General features: G+C 40.8%; 1 protein-coding gene across 6 annotated transcripts in view; it reads left to right on the forward strand.

Annotated features, from left to right (window-relative positions):
• LOC119027611 (noelin-2-like) overlaps positions 1-16,545 on the forward strand; it is a 44,265-nt gene extending 27,720 nt beyond the window's left edge. For 5 of the 6 annotated variants that reach the window (XM_037112995.1, XM_037113000.1, XM_037113001.1 and 2 more), the window contains 4 exons: positions 1,719-1,825; positions 9,546-9,722; positions 9,807-9,980; positions 13,489-14,372. In XM_037112995.1, the coding sequence (XP_036968890.1) occupies positions 1,719-1,825; positions 9,546-9,722; positions 9,807-9,980; positions 13,489-13,809 (779 nt within the window). In that variant the 3' untranslated portion in view covers positions 13,810-14,372. Of the gene's footprint in view, positions 1-1,718; positions 1,826-9,545; positions 9,723-9,806; positions 9,981-13,488; positions 14,373-15,222; positions 15,377-16,205 lie in introns of those variants that run through there. The other variant, XR_005077432.1, reaches the window with a different exon arrangement.
• The last annotated feature ends 564 nt before the right edge of the window (positions 16,546-17,109 follow it).

Genomic DNA, 17,109 nt, shown 5'->3' on the forward strand with positions numbered 1-17,109 from the left:
GAGGGTCATTGATACTTTATAATATAAGTATTGCCTGAGCTGCCTTTGACATTGAACATTTATCAGGCAGAGAGTGTCTGATAGACAGTGCTGTCACAGTGCATTATGGGAATGAGAGGATACAGAGTTTTGAGAGAAAGAAAGTGATACTTTGCATTAATAGTAGGGATATCTCTGCCTTTGATAAAGGCAGTTGGCATGTGGTTTAACTATAAACCAGCTGCTGAGTGGAGCAAACTTGTAACAACTAATAAAGTATTGACTTAATCATTAGTTACTCTTTTTGTGCCCCAGCAAGTAAAGTAAAACATAATAGTGAGTATTTACCAAGTAGACTGGGCCCCCTGAAATGAAATCATATATAATACATAGTAGCCACCAAGTAGACTTATTTATTACTAATTACTTAGTTATAAGTAACTCTGTGTGTGTACCTTCCCATAAAATGAAACAAAATATTGAGTATTTACCAAGTGAACTCGTAATTACTAATTACTTAATCATTAGTTAGTCTTAGATTAACCCCTGAAGTAGTGATGCGAAGTAGTTAACAGGTAGACAGTGTTTACAAATAGTTAATTATAACTTAATCATTAGTTACTTGTTGTGTGTTCCTTCATATGAAAATACTACTAATAATACTGAGAAGTAGACTCATTAATTGATAATTCCTTAATCAGTAGTTACTCTTTTTGTGTTCTTTCAAGTAGCTATCACAACAACAAAACTTGACAACTTTAAAATTAAAGGTATTACCAAGTTCATTCATAAACTATCAACTAAAAAAACATTTTTAAGAAAGTAAATGCACTACTGGTTCTTTTTGTAAATATATATATGTAAAATAACATACTTATACTATGTCACAACCTCAATTTCCTCTCCTCTAAACAGTATCAATATATCAGTATCATGGATATAAAGATAAAACCAACAGATGGTCAGATCGTTTGTGCTAAACTATGCTAGCCAGCTGCTGGCAGGATCTTTCCATTTACTGGACAGACATAAATGTTGTATTGATTTTCGCATCCCACTTGCTAACAGACAGTGAATAAGTCTACAGTAATTCCCTTTATGTCAGCCTATTGCTTTAAGAGCTGTAGGCAACAAGGCCAAACAGCACATAAGGATAGAGACTTACTGTTATTTGTGTTAGGTAGACATATTTCAATGAAAATTGAATAGTGAATAAACAACATAGAAGTAGTGTATGCTGCAGAAGTGGTTTGATATTTTCTATGTGAATGTTTTGATATTGCTTCTGCAGTGGAGAAAAAAAAAATCGTTATTGAAATCCATTATAAGTGATGTGAATAAAAGTTGACTCTGACTGAAAGAGCTAGCTTCTTTTTTACAGCCACTTTTCAAACTTGAAGAGTGTTTTATAATCACAGGATAGATTTTGCTGCTAAAACACTATAAGGTTAGTACAAAAGTGTCAAAAAGAACCTTAAGCTCCACAGTCACGGTTTAAAGCATTTTATTTGAGTTTAGAGAGAAGATTATTTCAGGCTTCCAGTCTATGTTTTCATCTTGCGGTGGGGCGATACATCTCTTTCACAGTTCAGATTGAATTAAGACTTGTGACTGGCGATGGCATGGGCATAAACAAACTGTCCAGGTGACCTTGGCAGACGACATCACTCACTCCAATCCAGAAACAATGTTTAAACCCAACACATAGCGTTGCTTCACTTCCTTCCTTTCGTTAACAGGTTGTGGTCGCCTCACTGCAGTTAGTACCCCGATCACCGTGAGAGCCTCGGGGTCTCGCTTTGGCTCCTGGATGACTGATGCCATGATTCCCAGTTCCGACAGCAGGGTAGGTGGACAGTGTGTGCACCCGTCTGTGTGTGTGTGTGAACATGACAAGTAGAGCAGGTGTTACGAACGTGGTCACAAGATAGCTAAGCTCTATTTTTCTCTTGTTGTATTTCTTCTGCCCTTCTGCCTTACTTCTAACATGACTGCTGTGTGCACTCTGTCTTCACTCGCTACACGCTTCACCCATTTCCTACACACACACACACACACACACACACACACACACACACACACACTCACTGTGTTTGGTGAGTGAATATTAAGCTAGTTGTCAAGGCGACTGTCTCCCAGTTGCCAGGTGTGATTTATATCGCCATGGTGACCCTTGGCTGTTCCCTATTAGAGCTTCTCCCCGGTGATGAGAAGGAGCTATACACAGCAGCAGTATCCCAGTTACCGGTGTGAGTGTTTGTACAGTTTGATGGTTGTGGTATGGGGCTCTTCTCTTCCCCTGGTCCCCGTGTCTGGTTGCATCTCTGTCCCAAGAATAGCAAACATTTTCTCCTGTCTCTTTCTTTTACTGTTGTGTACCAGATGTTCCTGAATCTAGGTTTGACATTCAGCTACACACAAGGAAAAGCATTTTATACAAATCCAGGGAAGGCTCTCTCTGGATTTGTATCCTAAATAAACCAGTGACACTATAAAAAGCTGTAATCTGCTGGAATCACTTTTATCTTGCTTCTCTTCAAGCTTAAAGGAGCCCTGTGGAGTTCTCTTCTAAACAAACACAGTTATGTTTACCATTAGTGTTTCTTACCAAAATGCACTGGGTGTATCCTTGAGGGTGTATCCTCATAAATGTCTCAGATGCATTTCCGCCCTCAAAAAACATTTACAGAGCTGATTTCTGAATAATTTCCAAACTTGCTCAGTTTACAGTAAACCATGGATGTCTTATGGAGAAATGGATACTGCGTTCTAAGAATTTGAATGAAAGTTGCTCACTGGGCACATCCATTGAGATGGTCTTTGCAGCCTTCCTCAAGAGGAAATTCAGATAATACAGAGTCATTTCAGGGTGTTTGTCATGCTTGAAAAAGTGTATTCAGCATCCTGCTGTACTGGCCCAAATAGCATTTTTCGTGTACACAGGAAAAATAGTGGCTATAAAAACACATTCAGCAAACACAGAGCAACATTATCATCTCAATGGAGTTAAGTTGCTGGCGACCTGATAAAAAAAAAAAAAAAAAAAACTCATGCAGGTGTAAAAGACCAGCTGCTGCTGTCATTAAATTCCAGGGATGTTCCTAACGACCAATTCCCCTGACTTGTCTCGAAGTAAGAAATTACTCAGGAAACAGACCAAATCTAGCACAGTCCAATCTATATTGTTAAACATTGTCAAAAAAAAAATCTTAGGATGCAACAGTTAACAGGAGTAACTATCATTTGTAACAGATGCTCAATTTATCTAAAGCATTTGACCACAGGGCTCAACAGCACCAGCTGCTCGCCTAACGCTAATAAAATATGTAAGAGGCTGGTAGATTTTCTTCACCAGCCGACCAAAAATCAATGTTAATCTATTGAGCGGTTCATAAAATACGAACATTAAGTAGCCATTTGGCCTGTTTTACAAGGAATTTATGACATTTCAGTGCAGATTCTTTAATTTCAAATTTAAATGTCTTCATTAATAGAAGCCAAAAAAAAAGATAATTAGCAGTACGGGAAAGATGGCCCTTGCATAAAACCGAGCTGTCTATGCAGTAGAAAGACAAGTTGTTTTTTAATTGGCGCTACATGACAGAGAGAATGGGCTTTGCTATCCCCCTTTATTCAAACAGTAGAAAACCTAAAACAACCAAAAAGCATATAATGTTGAACAACAGCCTGTAGTTGAAACAGCAGCTTTAAAATCTGGTGAAAACAAGGGGGGATGTGGGCGCAAGCAAATTAAGTTTACTGTTGTTTATTTGCATTTACTACAAACAAAGTGATACAAAGCTGGTTTAAAATGGTTAAAATTACCATTTAACTGACTAGTATTTCTAGTATGTGAGAGTAGCATATTCAGTCTTCTAGAAGAATGAAATGCCCACAACGAAAAAAAAAAAAAAGAAACATGAACTAAATGACACTTTCTTGACTTTACTGCTGAAGGTTAGTCAGTGCACACAGTTTTGTTGGTGTTTGCTGAACGTTGTCATACGCTGAATGAGAGCTGGCTGCTGAACAGCACCGAAAAAGACAAACACACATAAGATGCAAAAAAGAGCAAACCCGGATGCTGAAAATACGATTTTGCAACTTTGACAGAAGTTGTGACTGTTCGAATATGTTATTATTATACTAAATAGTCTTAGAATAATAAACTCATTGCATCAATTTCCCAAGAGAAGGGTTTCAAATCCAAACAGTGATGCCTGTAACAACTGGCAGCATGTACACGACCTTGGCGGCCTTTGATATTTCATAAGGTCATTATATAAGGTTGCTGATAGCGAGCATCAAAAACATCACCGACCAACTGGAGACACATTTTATTTTCTCAAATAAGAATAAATCAGATTAAAAATCATGCACTTTTCCAGGCTGGACAACCTGTATCTTATCTGTTGCTCTTAGGGACTGGTGCCACAAACACACACACACACACACACACACACACACACACACACACACACACACACACACACACACACACACACACACACACACACAGGCTGTAAGTAAAGTCATTCTCATACATCCTTTGGTATCCATGACTACAGTGTCTGCACAGGGTCCCAGTTTGGCATTTATGAATTCTTCATTAGCTCATAAATCTGTGAATGTGTGTGTGCGTGTACACATTATACTTTACACTCTCACACACGCGCGCATTCACACACCTGTCGCTGTATTTGAGAACAGCTGCTGAGGTGTGGATATCCCCTGATCTGTCAAGATGTCTCTGCTGATAGTGCGAGAGAGAGATGCAGCAAAACAGAGAGGGAGAAAGAGAGAGAGAGAGAAAGAGAGAGAGGATGGGGCCAGTTGTTGAAGAGGTGTGAAGCAGGGAAATGAAAGAGGGGGTGGACAGAAAGAAGGAGAAACAAAGAGGGTAGAGAGGAAACAGGAGAAGGCTGATCAAAAGAACAACAGTTGGGACAGACAAGCAGGATGGGATGAAAGAAACATCGGAGGCGAGGACAAAAAAAAACAACAGAAAGGAAGAGGGGAAGTGGGAGAAAAAGAAATCAAGACAGGTTGCTGTAAACATTAAATATGGTTTGAATTTTTAAAGGGTCATTGGTTGCTGTAATCATTCGTCTTCTCCCTTCTGACCGTGAAGTGCTCCCTCCCTACTGTGACCACATCGTGAGAAATAAAGGTCGAATCTACAACCTTTGTTCCAGCTGCAGCCAGTTTGAGTCAGAATCACGTCCAGGCATTGTCCAGAGTAGACCTTTCACACATGTAGCACACAGTGTCTTTGTCAGATCGCTTCTCACCTACTGGAAATACTATACTGCTTTGGTTTATGCAACGAGTGGAGCCTGACCTTTTCGTTTTTCGGGCTGACTTTTCTTTTAAGCTCTGTATCAAAGTGCTGCATCCCCAAACTGACCTGCCTGATCAGCTGAATTACATTAAGGGCTTGGCCAAAAAGCATATTGGGTAATTCTGAGCAGTACACTGGATGATACCACTTCAAAAATCAATTTGATGAACAGAAAGAATGAATACCACAGATGATGAATGGTTCTGCCTTGATATCAATACTTCATTTATTGGGAAATATCCGCAGCGTCAACAAAGCTGCAGCCGCTATACTCATCATGACGCCCACTCGGTGACTGTTAATGATCTGCTCTGTTCAAATATGGGCTCACATGGACAATATGTGGAATTTGCACGAGGAAGCTGGCAGGGTCAAGTCAGAGTAATTATAATAGAGGAAACAAACCATTTAAAGCATTTTGAAAATGGAAAAGTCTGCAGCACCAGAGATGGCATGTTGTATGACATGTTAAAAAAGCCAAACGTGTTGCTGCACTGATGCAAGCGCACGGTTGAGATTCACAATTGTTTGCACAAATTTGGTGCTGCTGCAAATGGACTTCTAATCAGCATGAAAGAGGAGGATATCACACTAATGCACAGGATTACCAAGAAAGGTGAGGTTCTTCAAACATTAGACATTAAACTTGCTTTAGCTGAAGTCATCTGGCGGGACGAGCTGACAGCGTCACATTGCGGCACTCTGGATTAAAGAAACTTGTGCGTGTGCCTCATAAAAGTATTTCAGTCATAAGAGACTTATAATAGCAACAAAACGAGTGAGTGGATATAAAATAGGATCCTTTTTTATTTGTGAACAGAAGGAACAGACTTTGGCGCTTAGACTTCGACTGGAAGTAGGTCAACATGTGAAGCAGTCCAATGTATTAGATGTTTCCAGTACTTCCCGCCGGTGCCTAGACACTGGTGGTGGTGAGGAATGGAGTTTGATGTTGGACAACTTCAAAGACTTCTGATCAGAGGGTTGACTGGAGATGGCCAGGCATCTGTGGTTGAGATGGTGAAATGGTGGAGGTGGGCTGCGATGCATATTAATGCAAGCGGGAGACTGTGCTTGTGACTTAAAGGGCATGCTTAAAAGACATAGTCTGAACTTTGGCTAAGCTTCGTAACCTTCGGTAGAAAAAAGCTGTGTTTCGAGCAAAGTCAAGCGTTTTTCAAAAAATCTTATTTAACCGTCGATTCTGTACATGTAGTTTTTATGCCTTAATGATCATAAAAAAGTGAAGTTATGGCTCTCTTTCTATTCATTATAAAGGGGTCTGATATTGTTTGATATTTATTGCTTGCCTTCAAACGACTTTTGACAAAGTCTGGTCAATACGTGGCCCAACCAGCACAGACATTTGCTTTCAAGCTTACAGCATCCCCTGGTAATGTCTGTAAAATGTCAGGCCAGCAGTGCATTCGTGGACGGGGCTCGAGTAAGACAAATACAGTTGGTCTTTCAGCACAAAAATCCATCATTTAGTTTTTAAGACTTTCTTTCTTTCTTTCCTTCCCACTGTGGATAGGGTTGTGTGTTTGTTTGGCTTCATTCAAATGGTCATGCTAACATTATTGTTTGTAAAAAGCTTGTGAGAACGCCTAACGGACAAGAACTTAAATTGGTCAATGTACAACTTTTTTTCTTTGGTTTGCACCAACTAAACCAAACTATGTGTGTGTAAGCAATCAAAGTTAAGGGAAACAGAGCACAGGCAATGATTTATCTATTGCTATGAACGTAAAAGTACAAGTATTTGCACTGAACAGGATAAGGAAAAGGAGGGGGAGTCAAAGAGGTGTGAGTTCAAGAAACAGGAAAAAAAAAAACTCCCCACTTACATTCTTGCATGCACCGTTTGTTGTATAATCAGCATCTGGAGCTTGTTTATATAAAGCAAATGGTGCAGTCAAATGCGAGAAGATTACAGCTGCCAGGAAAACAAAGGGACTCGTGTTCCTTTGAAACACGGTTAAAAAAAATTAAAACGGAGAAAGCCTCATCAGATGAGCTGGTGAAGCAGGGAAGAAAGTGGGAAGGAAGAGGAGATACGAAGGAGAGTGTTTGAAGTAAAGCGCGAGCAATCAGTCTGTTTCATTGTCTTTGCAAACCACAAGCCGAGTCTCAATTAAACATTTTGTTATTGAAGTCCCTCAGAATCACTGCAATCAGTTACTTTTGTCTGAAGTTTTCTAATTTAGTGGGAATTTTAAATATTACGACTGCAAACTAACTGTTGCCGCCACTGCAGGAGAGATTTTCTTCTTCTTTGACCCACGGAATAAAAATCCTTTTTATCTGCTCCTCTCGTCTGCTCTGTCTACTTTTCTCTGTTTGGAGAGGGAATAACGAGCCTTTTTCACCAACAATGCTCTCTTTTGCCGGCACACTCTGCTCTTTCCTTTCATCTATTTCACCTCTTGTCCCTCTTTGGGTAATTAATCCTCCGTGCTGTCGACACTCAATTTGCCTCCCATCTCATCTCTTCTTCCCTGTAGTCGTCTCTCGTTCTCTGTCCATTTGCTTCTCCAGAGATCTCTCTCACCGCCAGTAGAAGAAAAAAAACCATCCAACAGATTTTATTAGCTGTAGCTGGCAAGCGTTAGCTAATTAAGGTTAACTGTGTGTGGGTTGAAAACTCTGTCTCCAGCTGACTAGTTTTAAAACAAGAGGCCTGTAAAAGGGTCTTAAATACGCAGCTGATGGCTACATACGTTATATTGCTCTATGGCTATGTTCAGACTGCCAGCACAAATCATCTGTTCAGACTGAATTTAGGATGTCCAGGCAGCAAAATGAAAAAAAACAAACAAAAAAACCCCACAAGAAATGCGATTCATGCAAGTCGGATCCAAAACACATTTGGAGGTGCTTTGAAATGCGATTCAAATCAGATTTCTACAAATGGTTCTCAGTCCAGACACACCAGTGCTCATGTTGGATTATGAACATGTGTCACTTGCTGCAGTGCACATCACTCAAAAATGACATCAAATCCAGCCCAGCCCATCAGTCAGTTGACGGCGTGATTGTTTGGAGGGGAAGATGACGGATCTATTGTATATTTCTCGTGCTTTTATGTTTGTACAAAGTGACTGACGCCAACGCAGTTACCACAGCAAGTGACAGTGTCACTGTCAAAACATTTTCAGACATCTTATTTTTTTATGACGATTTAAGGGAAAATGCTTTTTGGGCTGCAAAGTGGAATTTTTTGCTGCAATACCGCAAGTCGCCACCAGACAACATTGGAAGAATGGCTGAGTGGCCTTTTATTTCACAATAAAAGCCTTCAGATGTGTGTGTGTATTAATGACGTAATACAGTAAAATGTATCAATCCGGAGCAGATCAGAAAACAAGGAGGCTTTTTATTAAAATCTGAACAAATATACAAACAGAAAGAATGACAAATAAAGGCCTGTCTTTAGTAAGCCTGCTCTGATTAAAGGCCTCCCTGCTTAAAAAAACAGAACCAGAACCAGCACCAAAACACAACATATGCTGGTCTTGGTACTGACAAGCCACCAGCAAGACCAGCGTTTGGTGTGTTTTGGTGCTGATCTATGCTATTTTTTCCAGGGCTGGTAGTCTCTGCAGCTGAGGAAAATAAAGGCCTCATCCACTATTAATTAGGTTAGATTTATGCTTTAATCTTCATGCTTTCAAACTCCATTTTTTACAAAGGTAAAAAAAACTAAAAAAAATCCTTCTCATTAAATTTATGTTTGAAGTTTGGGGTGGAATGTAAAAAGCTGGAGGTTCTGTTCTTCTGTAAACAGTAAACTAATTAGCCGGACACGCTAGCCTTTGCACCTTACGTTTGAAATATACTTTTGATTGTATTTCTGGTGCAGGAAATGCAGTTTAAGGAAGTACAACTCTCTAAGCATTTGACAGAGAGCTTGACAGACCTGCTGTGTCCATTCACAGTTGCTGAGCTTTGATTAGACAACCGCTGTTCTGATGGGAGTTTGGTTTGCTGTCTCTGATTTGCCTTGATTTTGTTGGCTGAATTCTTGCAAGGGGCCAACAGGGACAGAGTTTGAGTATCAGCCAAGACCAAAAACACCATGTAATTATCTAATCAAGTTGCCGGTGAGCTCGGCAGGCGGCCATTATGGATCTCTCTGCAGAATCAACAGAATTTAGTTTTTGATGGATGCTCAGTTTTCAGATTGGAGGTAACCCTTCTGTTTTCCTTTTTTTCCCTCCTTCAGGTCTGGTCGATGGACGGCTACTATAAGGGCAGGCGCGTGCTGGAGTACAGAACCATGGGGGATTTTACAAAAGGGCAGAACTTCGTGCAGCATCTGTTGCCCCACCCCTGGGCAGGAACCGGCCATGTGGTTTACAACGGGTCACTCTACTACAACAAACACCAGAGCAACATCCTGGTAGGAAACTGGCTGGAATGGAAACAGTAGCAGTTTGACCCAATATTTGACCAAAGTGACGGATCTATGTGTCTTTCTTTCCAGGTTCAGTACCATTTCCGCTCTCGCAGCGTGCTGCTCCAGCGCAGCCTGAGCGGCGCCGGATACAACAACACATTTCCCTACAGCTGGGGAGGGTCCTCCGACATCGACCTCATGGCTGATGAGATGGGACTCTGGGCCGTCTACACCTCCATCCCAAATGCTGGAAACATTATGGTAAAGTCTGCCCCTGCATTCTTGCGATAACTAAAAAAAATAAGAAGAATTAAAGAATTAAAAAGCTGTTTTTAACCCTATTTGAATAATTTAATTTGGAGTGACTTATCTAAACCCGCTGATGTGTTTGTTCCTGTTGAAACTTCTACTGTCAGCAGGTTCGCTTTACCTTCTGGAAGTCCTGCTATTTAAAAATCCATTAAACAGCTGACAGAGACGCATTGCTGCAATGAATAATATCATTTATTATAATGAGCTGCAAGTGTATTGCATTTTTCCTATCATGATTTTAATATACAGTTTGAAGCTAATTTTCCTCATTACACTTTTTTACAGCCCAACGAGTGTGTGTGTGTGTGTGTGTGTGTGTGTGTGTGTGTGTGTGTGTGATAAAGATCTAAAGATTGATGGATGAATTAAAAATGTTAATGGAGGCATTTTGGTTTTTTTCCCTCCATTAGAAGAGGACAGTGCAGCAAGATGATGTAATAATAAAGCACCCGTTAAAGTCAATTAAATGAAAGCGATGTAGAAACCATGGGTGCATTTGTTTCATTTCATGCGTTCATTCAAGGTTACAGTCTCTGATGTTTTCGCTTGTCACTATTTTTCAACACTTCTTGCATCTTGTCACATTTGTTTTGTATTGACACACCAACTTTTCCACCTCAGCCTCAGCCAGTCTTTTTGGAAACATGTTTAAACTTAGTAACTGTAACAAGCCATGGCAGCTCTGTCAACCTTTGGCAAGCTTGTGTTGTTTTTATTTTTACATAGAAATTTATTTTTCCAACAAAGTTGCAGTTTGTTTTATTTATTTATTTTTTCTTCAGGACATTTTGCAGTTGAAAATTGTTTGCTCTCTGATGAACAAACTATGTACAGTCCTGTTTCAAACACAGGCCAACATACACACATGCTTAAATACGGTGGCTGACAAGGGCGAATGTGCTGCAGCTTACGCACCCACCCGCCCGCCGGCGGGCGATTGCAGATAACTGACTGTTTTTTACAGTGCGCAGTGACGTATCTCGCTTCAACTTTCATCATTACGGACATACTATACGTCGTTGGAAAGGGTAGAATCTCAGCAATTCATTCATCCAGTTGATTTTGCAGAAATCATGAGCACTAAACCATAAATCATTTATATTTACCAGCATGGTAAACGTGAGATACAAGAAACGCACGGCGACTCCCTACCTTTGACGCGGCCATAAAGCCGTAATATGTGTCCGATCCTCAATTATTTATATTCCAGTTGTCCGTAAGAATCCACTGATCAAAAGCATCAAAATGGTTTTTCATAAAATTATTCCAGCTTGTGAATATCGTCCTGTAAAGTCCATTTGTTTACCGTCTACCGACTTTGTTTGTCAAATAAAATCCAGACTTCGCCGGCCGTATGTTTATTTTCTCTAGTTCCTGTATGGTGTTGTTGGGTATGCTTGTTTTCATCACTTTGCTGGCTACAAAACAAAAGTGTCCCCATCTTTTTCCGTTCAGTTTTCACCCCAGCACAGCCCGTGAAGTACATGGAGCGCTCCTTGTTTAAAGGGCCAATCGGATTTGTTTACTGTTATTTGCCGCCTTAGTACAGGGATAGCGTTTTGGCTATCAACATGTCAATCACTCAGGCTTCTAGCCAATTATTTTACCTTTCCAACGATGGTAGGCGTGCTCAGGTCCGTTTTGTACGAGCTGAGGAATATCGCTGCGTCTGGCAGCTAGCGGGCTAACTTTGCGCAGCAGACGCACTCGCAGCGGACATTTAAATTTTAATGGACGGCAGTTTTCACAGTTTACAATGGCGAAATCCACAAAAAACACTAAATATGTCCGAGAAGAAGACCTGGAATGGATCATGGCATCATCTGATGAAACTGAAGACAGTGAGTAGGGCTCTGAGAGAGAGGAGATGTTTGCTAAGGGCCTCGACGACATCTTAGATCGGTGAGTACCGTTATCATTGATGATGTTTGATTTATTTATTTAGCCATGAGTGAAATTTGAATGAAAGTTAGTGGGAAGGGGTTCTTATGCTTACAGTGAACAGTCCAGTATACATTAGCATTTCATAAATGACGCTAAATGTTTAGGGCCCCAGGGGCTAATTAGCCTAGCTAGCTAGCCTCAACTACTCAACCAAAGCTATGTAATCCTTGTAATTCTGTTCTATGATGTAATTCTCTTTGAGCCTCTAATTCCTTTTTATTTAGATTTTTTTTTTTTATCAAGCTTGTAAACAAATTGAATTAGATCTTTTTCACTGACCGGACACTGGGAATATTCCCCCAATTCAATTATTCTGTTTATGTACGGTTACTTTCCTGATGTTTTTGTGTAATATGTAATATCATATATCTGTGTTTATTTATTTCCTATGTAAATAGCACCCTATTGAATTGCATTTATATATTTTTTCATTTTTCATTATATTTGGTAACATTTGTGCATTGCATTGTGTTTTGTAGGTCACAGTCTGAAGACAGTGACGTGGATTGGGAGCCTGAAAGTGAGGCAGTCAGACGCCCAACCCCCTCTCCTGCTGAAGGCGGTCATCAGAAGTGCCAACGATCCTCCTCTGCATCCACCAGTGCTACCTCCCCCGCTGCGCACATACAGTATTAGTATATTGAAAGATAATAAAAGCCTTGTTTGAAATTCACTTCAGTATGTCATTTTTGTATAACGCTTACTATTCTGTAGTGTCTTGTCGCATGACAATATCTCAATATGGCCACCTAGAAGTGTGTGGAAACCCCTCCGACCACCCATCAAATGAATGTGTGAAAACATTATGTTTTGAATCATGGAGGAAGGCTTTATAGTCACCAAAATGCTTCAGTAATGTTTCCAGTGTCACAGAAGTGAGAAAAAGCATTTGGCACAATTTGGCCATTTGGAGACGTTTTGGAGAGGTTTGTGGACGCCAGTGACACCACAAACTAAAAACTCCATAACTCCCATAAGGTTAGGCCTAGAAGTCTGAAATTTCATCCAGGTGTAGTTGACAAGATGTAGAAGGTATGTGGTATATTGCCATATGCCTTACCTAAAGCACATCTGAGTTATTGTTATTCAAAAATGACCTATTTTTTTCGAAGAAAAAAAAATGTTTTAGAACCATGTTTGAACTGATGTCATTTAGGTTGTGTGTATGGTACATGCTGGGTAAGCACATTGTCAGAAACTAGAGGTTCTCAGCTTTCAAGTGAAGTATCATACATCCATCTGGGACTTGTAGTTGTTGTGTTATAAGCTTTTCCATTTGGGTATGCTAATTAGGCGAAAATTACCAACAAAGGTGGGTGCGAAGGGGTTAAGAACACAGTAAATAGAAAAAACATGAACAAATTAAGAAATTTGACGGTTTAATGAAAAGCAAGACATTAGCAGCTCGTTCGCCCTTTTCAGCCACTGTATTATACAGCACAACATGTAATTAAGTGCACTCAGTTAACGTCCATCGTGTGATCCCTGTGACCAACTCCCTCTCTGTCTCCAGGTGAGTCGCCTTGACTCTCGCTCGCTGGAAGTCCTCCAGAGCTGGGACACAGGGTTTCCTAAGCGGAGTGCAGGGGAGGCCTTCATGATCTGCGGCACCCTGTACGTCACCAACTCCCACTTGGCCGGAGCCAAGGTCCACTTTGCCTACCACACCAACTCCTCCACGTACGAGTACACTGACATCCCCTTCCACAACCAGTACTCCCACATCAGCATGATGGACTACAACCCGAGAGAGAGAGCGCTGTACACCTGGAACAACGGACACCAGGTCCTCTACAACGTCACACTGTTTCACGTCATCCGGAGCGACGGATAGATGAGCACATAGGAAATGGTAAAAAAGGAGAGGGAGTGTGGTAGAGGAGGATGTGATGTGTCATTAAAAGGGTACTGCAACACACACACACGCACACACACATACACACAATGACATTCATGTCAACAGGAAAATGACTACTGTCTGTCTTTGAATTTGAATGACTTCTAGCCTGCGAGAGCTCACTGAGCTAATAACTAGACACAATACACGGTTGTCGAACACATGTCTAAAGGTCACAGACAAGAGTATTCATCACGGCAGAGACGAAAATTAACTGCCTCCGCTACGGGGACGCTGATAGAGAGAAGGAAGTCAGACAGTTTGAGCTCATCCATATTCTGTTGCATTTCATTCCACTTGCGTCTCAAGAAGTGATTTTGCAAGTTGAGGTTGAATTGTAGAAAAAAAAAAAAAGCGCAGCTCATGAACTGAATTTCAACGCTCTTCAAATCTCGAGCTGTGGCGACGGACCTCATGGAGATATTCTGGGTTTGTGATGTGATCGTGGACGTGTTCAGTCAGCATGGTTGTTCATTCATTAAATCTTACTGTCAAACTTTGCCAAGACTGTTGTCTTCTCTGTTTTGGAGCAGCGAGAGTGAAATGAGCCATCAGGCTTTACCTGCATGTCTGTCTACGTACATTCAGTACAAAATGTGGGCTTGAGTCTTGGTCTGTGCTACAACCTCTCACACAAAGGTGGCTCAATAATAGATAAGAACCAACAGGCGAGTTTCTCAAAATGAACATCTATTGGTGAATGAACAACAGTAACATATAAATCAGACAAAAGGAATTAGAGGTCACAAACAGCCTCCAATCAGGAAAGGAAATGCTGAAGGCCAGTCATGCAGAGCACCTCTAAAAATGCTATAAAGTGTACCTGACTGAAACAAAACTCAAAGCGGGACTATCAGTGACCTCCAACAAAACAAAAGAGCTTTGTACTGTCGGGGAATGTGTCTCTCTCTCTTTCCACTCTCCCGTCTGTACTTTACAGCCATGCAGCCTCAATCAGCTCGGGTGCTCTTTGTTATCTATCAGGGTCTGAAGAGGCAGGAGCAAGATGTTTTAGAGGACAAACAGCAGCAAAACAGGGTGAAGGAAGGCCACCAAAGGACACACATGACACTGTATTCAATAGCACATTTATCGAACACCGGAGATGTCTGTTCCCCTGACTTAAGCCTTTAAAGGATTAGTTCACTCAAAAATGAAAGTTCAGACAACCCCTGCAGCTGCTCAGACTCAGTGGCTACTTCTGTGCTGGGCTCAAAGCCAGACATCCTTGAGGAAATAACACCACTGCTCTGATCCAGAGCCATTTACTGACAGGAGGAGGAGCGCCCAGAGATTACTTTATAACCTTTGAAAATCAAAAAGTTGATTTATCTTCCCTCGTATTTCTAGGCTTGACTGCAGCAGTGTTCCGTGGAGGTCGTCGGCTGTTTATGCCCCGTACTGTTGACTGCTGACATGAGCTGGAGGAGAAATGTGCCTTACCACATGAACATAATGGTGCAGAGAGGAGAGGGGAATAGACGAGAGAGAACCAGAGTCTCTGGTGAGTGCTGAGTTGAGTCAGATTTGAAGTTAAACACACAAATACACGTTTCATTGTTTGCAAGCTAACGGCTAATGTACAGTAAAGTAATCCGGCTGTTTTTGGTGAGGGTGAAAAAACATAATCTCCTCATTCAACAACCAACATTGCTGATGAAAATCAAACTGACAGAACTCAGAGTAAGATACACAAAGATTCGCGATTGTTTCAAAGTATTATTCGCATCTCATTTATTGACTTCTCTATCCCTCAAGTAGCGGCATCAAACGCACCGTAACCTTGGGTAAATTTTTTGATTTCTCTGGGTTTGAACATTTTTGGAAACATTTGGGATATAATATCTTTAAATGATGAAACATGGAGCAAGTGTACACTCTATCCACAATATACAAACACAGTCTTACCGTTTAAAGCTCAAGCTAAACGAAGACATTTGTCTTTGTTGACCTCAGAAATAATAATACCAGAAGTGTTCAGATGTAGAGCGCATTTATCTCGAAGTAGTGTTTCACATTTGATGAAGCAAACAAACAAATTACAGAACACAGTGCACTTGCTGCGTTGCTCATCTCATGGGTTCAAATAGACGGCTGTATCATCCAACTAGGCGCAGGCAGAGAGACATTTACCACAGAAAAAAAAGGAAGGATGTTCCCACTAATAACCAGCGAGACCAATAACCTTTCAGTGAATGTAATTTTGTCACACTGCTGACACGATCCACACAGTCACATTACAGATGAGATGCCCCTCTTTGATGTCACGTTCACGGCATCAGTGTTAATTGTCAGTTTAATTTGTGTAATGATGGTTTTTATTGTTTCTAAAGGATCCCAGCGGTGTTATGGATGATGTGATTCCAGAGCAGAGCATCGTTATGAGTTTGGGTCAAGCCCAGCTGCAAAGGTTAAACTGCTCATTATTACATAGAAGTGGCTATTACCAGCTGAAAACGGAGGGTAACGTCCCCAAAGATTGGTCGATACTGTCGGCTGAGAGCAACAAAACACACACATAATTACAGATTCATTAAATACAGTTATGCTGACATGTGAGGACACAGATACACAAGGAGTAAAGGCAGGTGTAAGAGACGGCGGCCATCTCTCTGATGATGGAACGCTGGATCGATGGAATGAGATGGAGGATAATAAAGAGGCTCAGCTATATGTGGCTATTCTGTTGCCATGGTGACTGTGATGATGTTGTGTGTATCTGCCTCGAGTACGGGTCACTGACTCCTCTGGTTTTCTGCTATCTAATTTTTTAATTTGCGACATTTGATTAATGGAACGGTGACATTTAACCCCAAATGAATACGCCTTGAAACAAATCAGAACTTTTCATTAGCAATCTGTACACCTGAGGGAAAAATCCAATCTCATGTGTCAATAAACTGTGAAATTCACAACATTTTAGGACATTTGTGCCAGCCTTCCTCAGCCTGCCTCGCTGACTTCTTCCTCAGTGTGTGAGCTCTAAATTTTCCGGCAACATCCCAGAGAGAGAGCAGGTGTGAACCTGCTGCACCTGTTAATTTCCTTTTCCAACAACTATAATTATCAGATTATAACCATAATAAGGCAACACACTGAGAATTTCAACGCTTATATAAACGGCTTAACAAGGTTTTCTGTCATGCAGGAAGGTCGCAGTGACAGAAATAGATAACTTAATAAACATCTGTATCAATTTACATTCATATTAGTGTCTGTTGAAAAGACAGTTGCCCC

Source organism: Acanthopagrus latus, chromosome 1 (assembly GCF_904848185.1).
Source record: "Acanthopagrus latus isolate v.2019 chromosome 1, fAcaLat1.1, whole genome shotgun sequence".
In the NCBI taxonomy this organism is placed as follows: Eukaryota; Metazoa; Chordata; class Actinopteri; order Spariformes; family Sparidae; genus Acanthopagrus; species Acanthopagrus latus.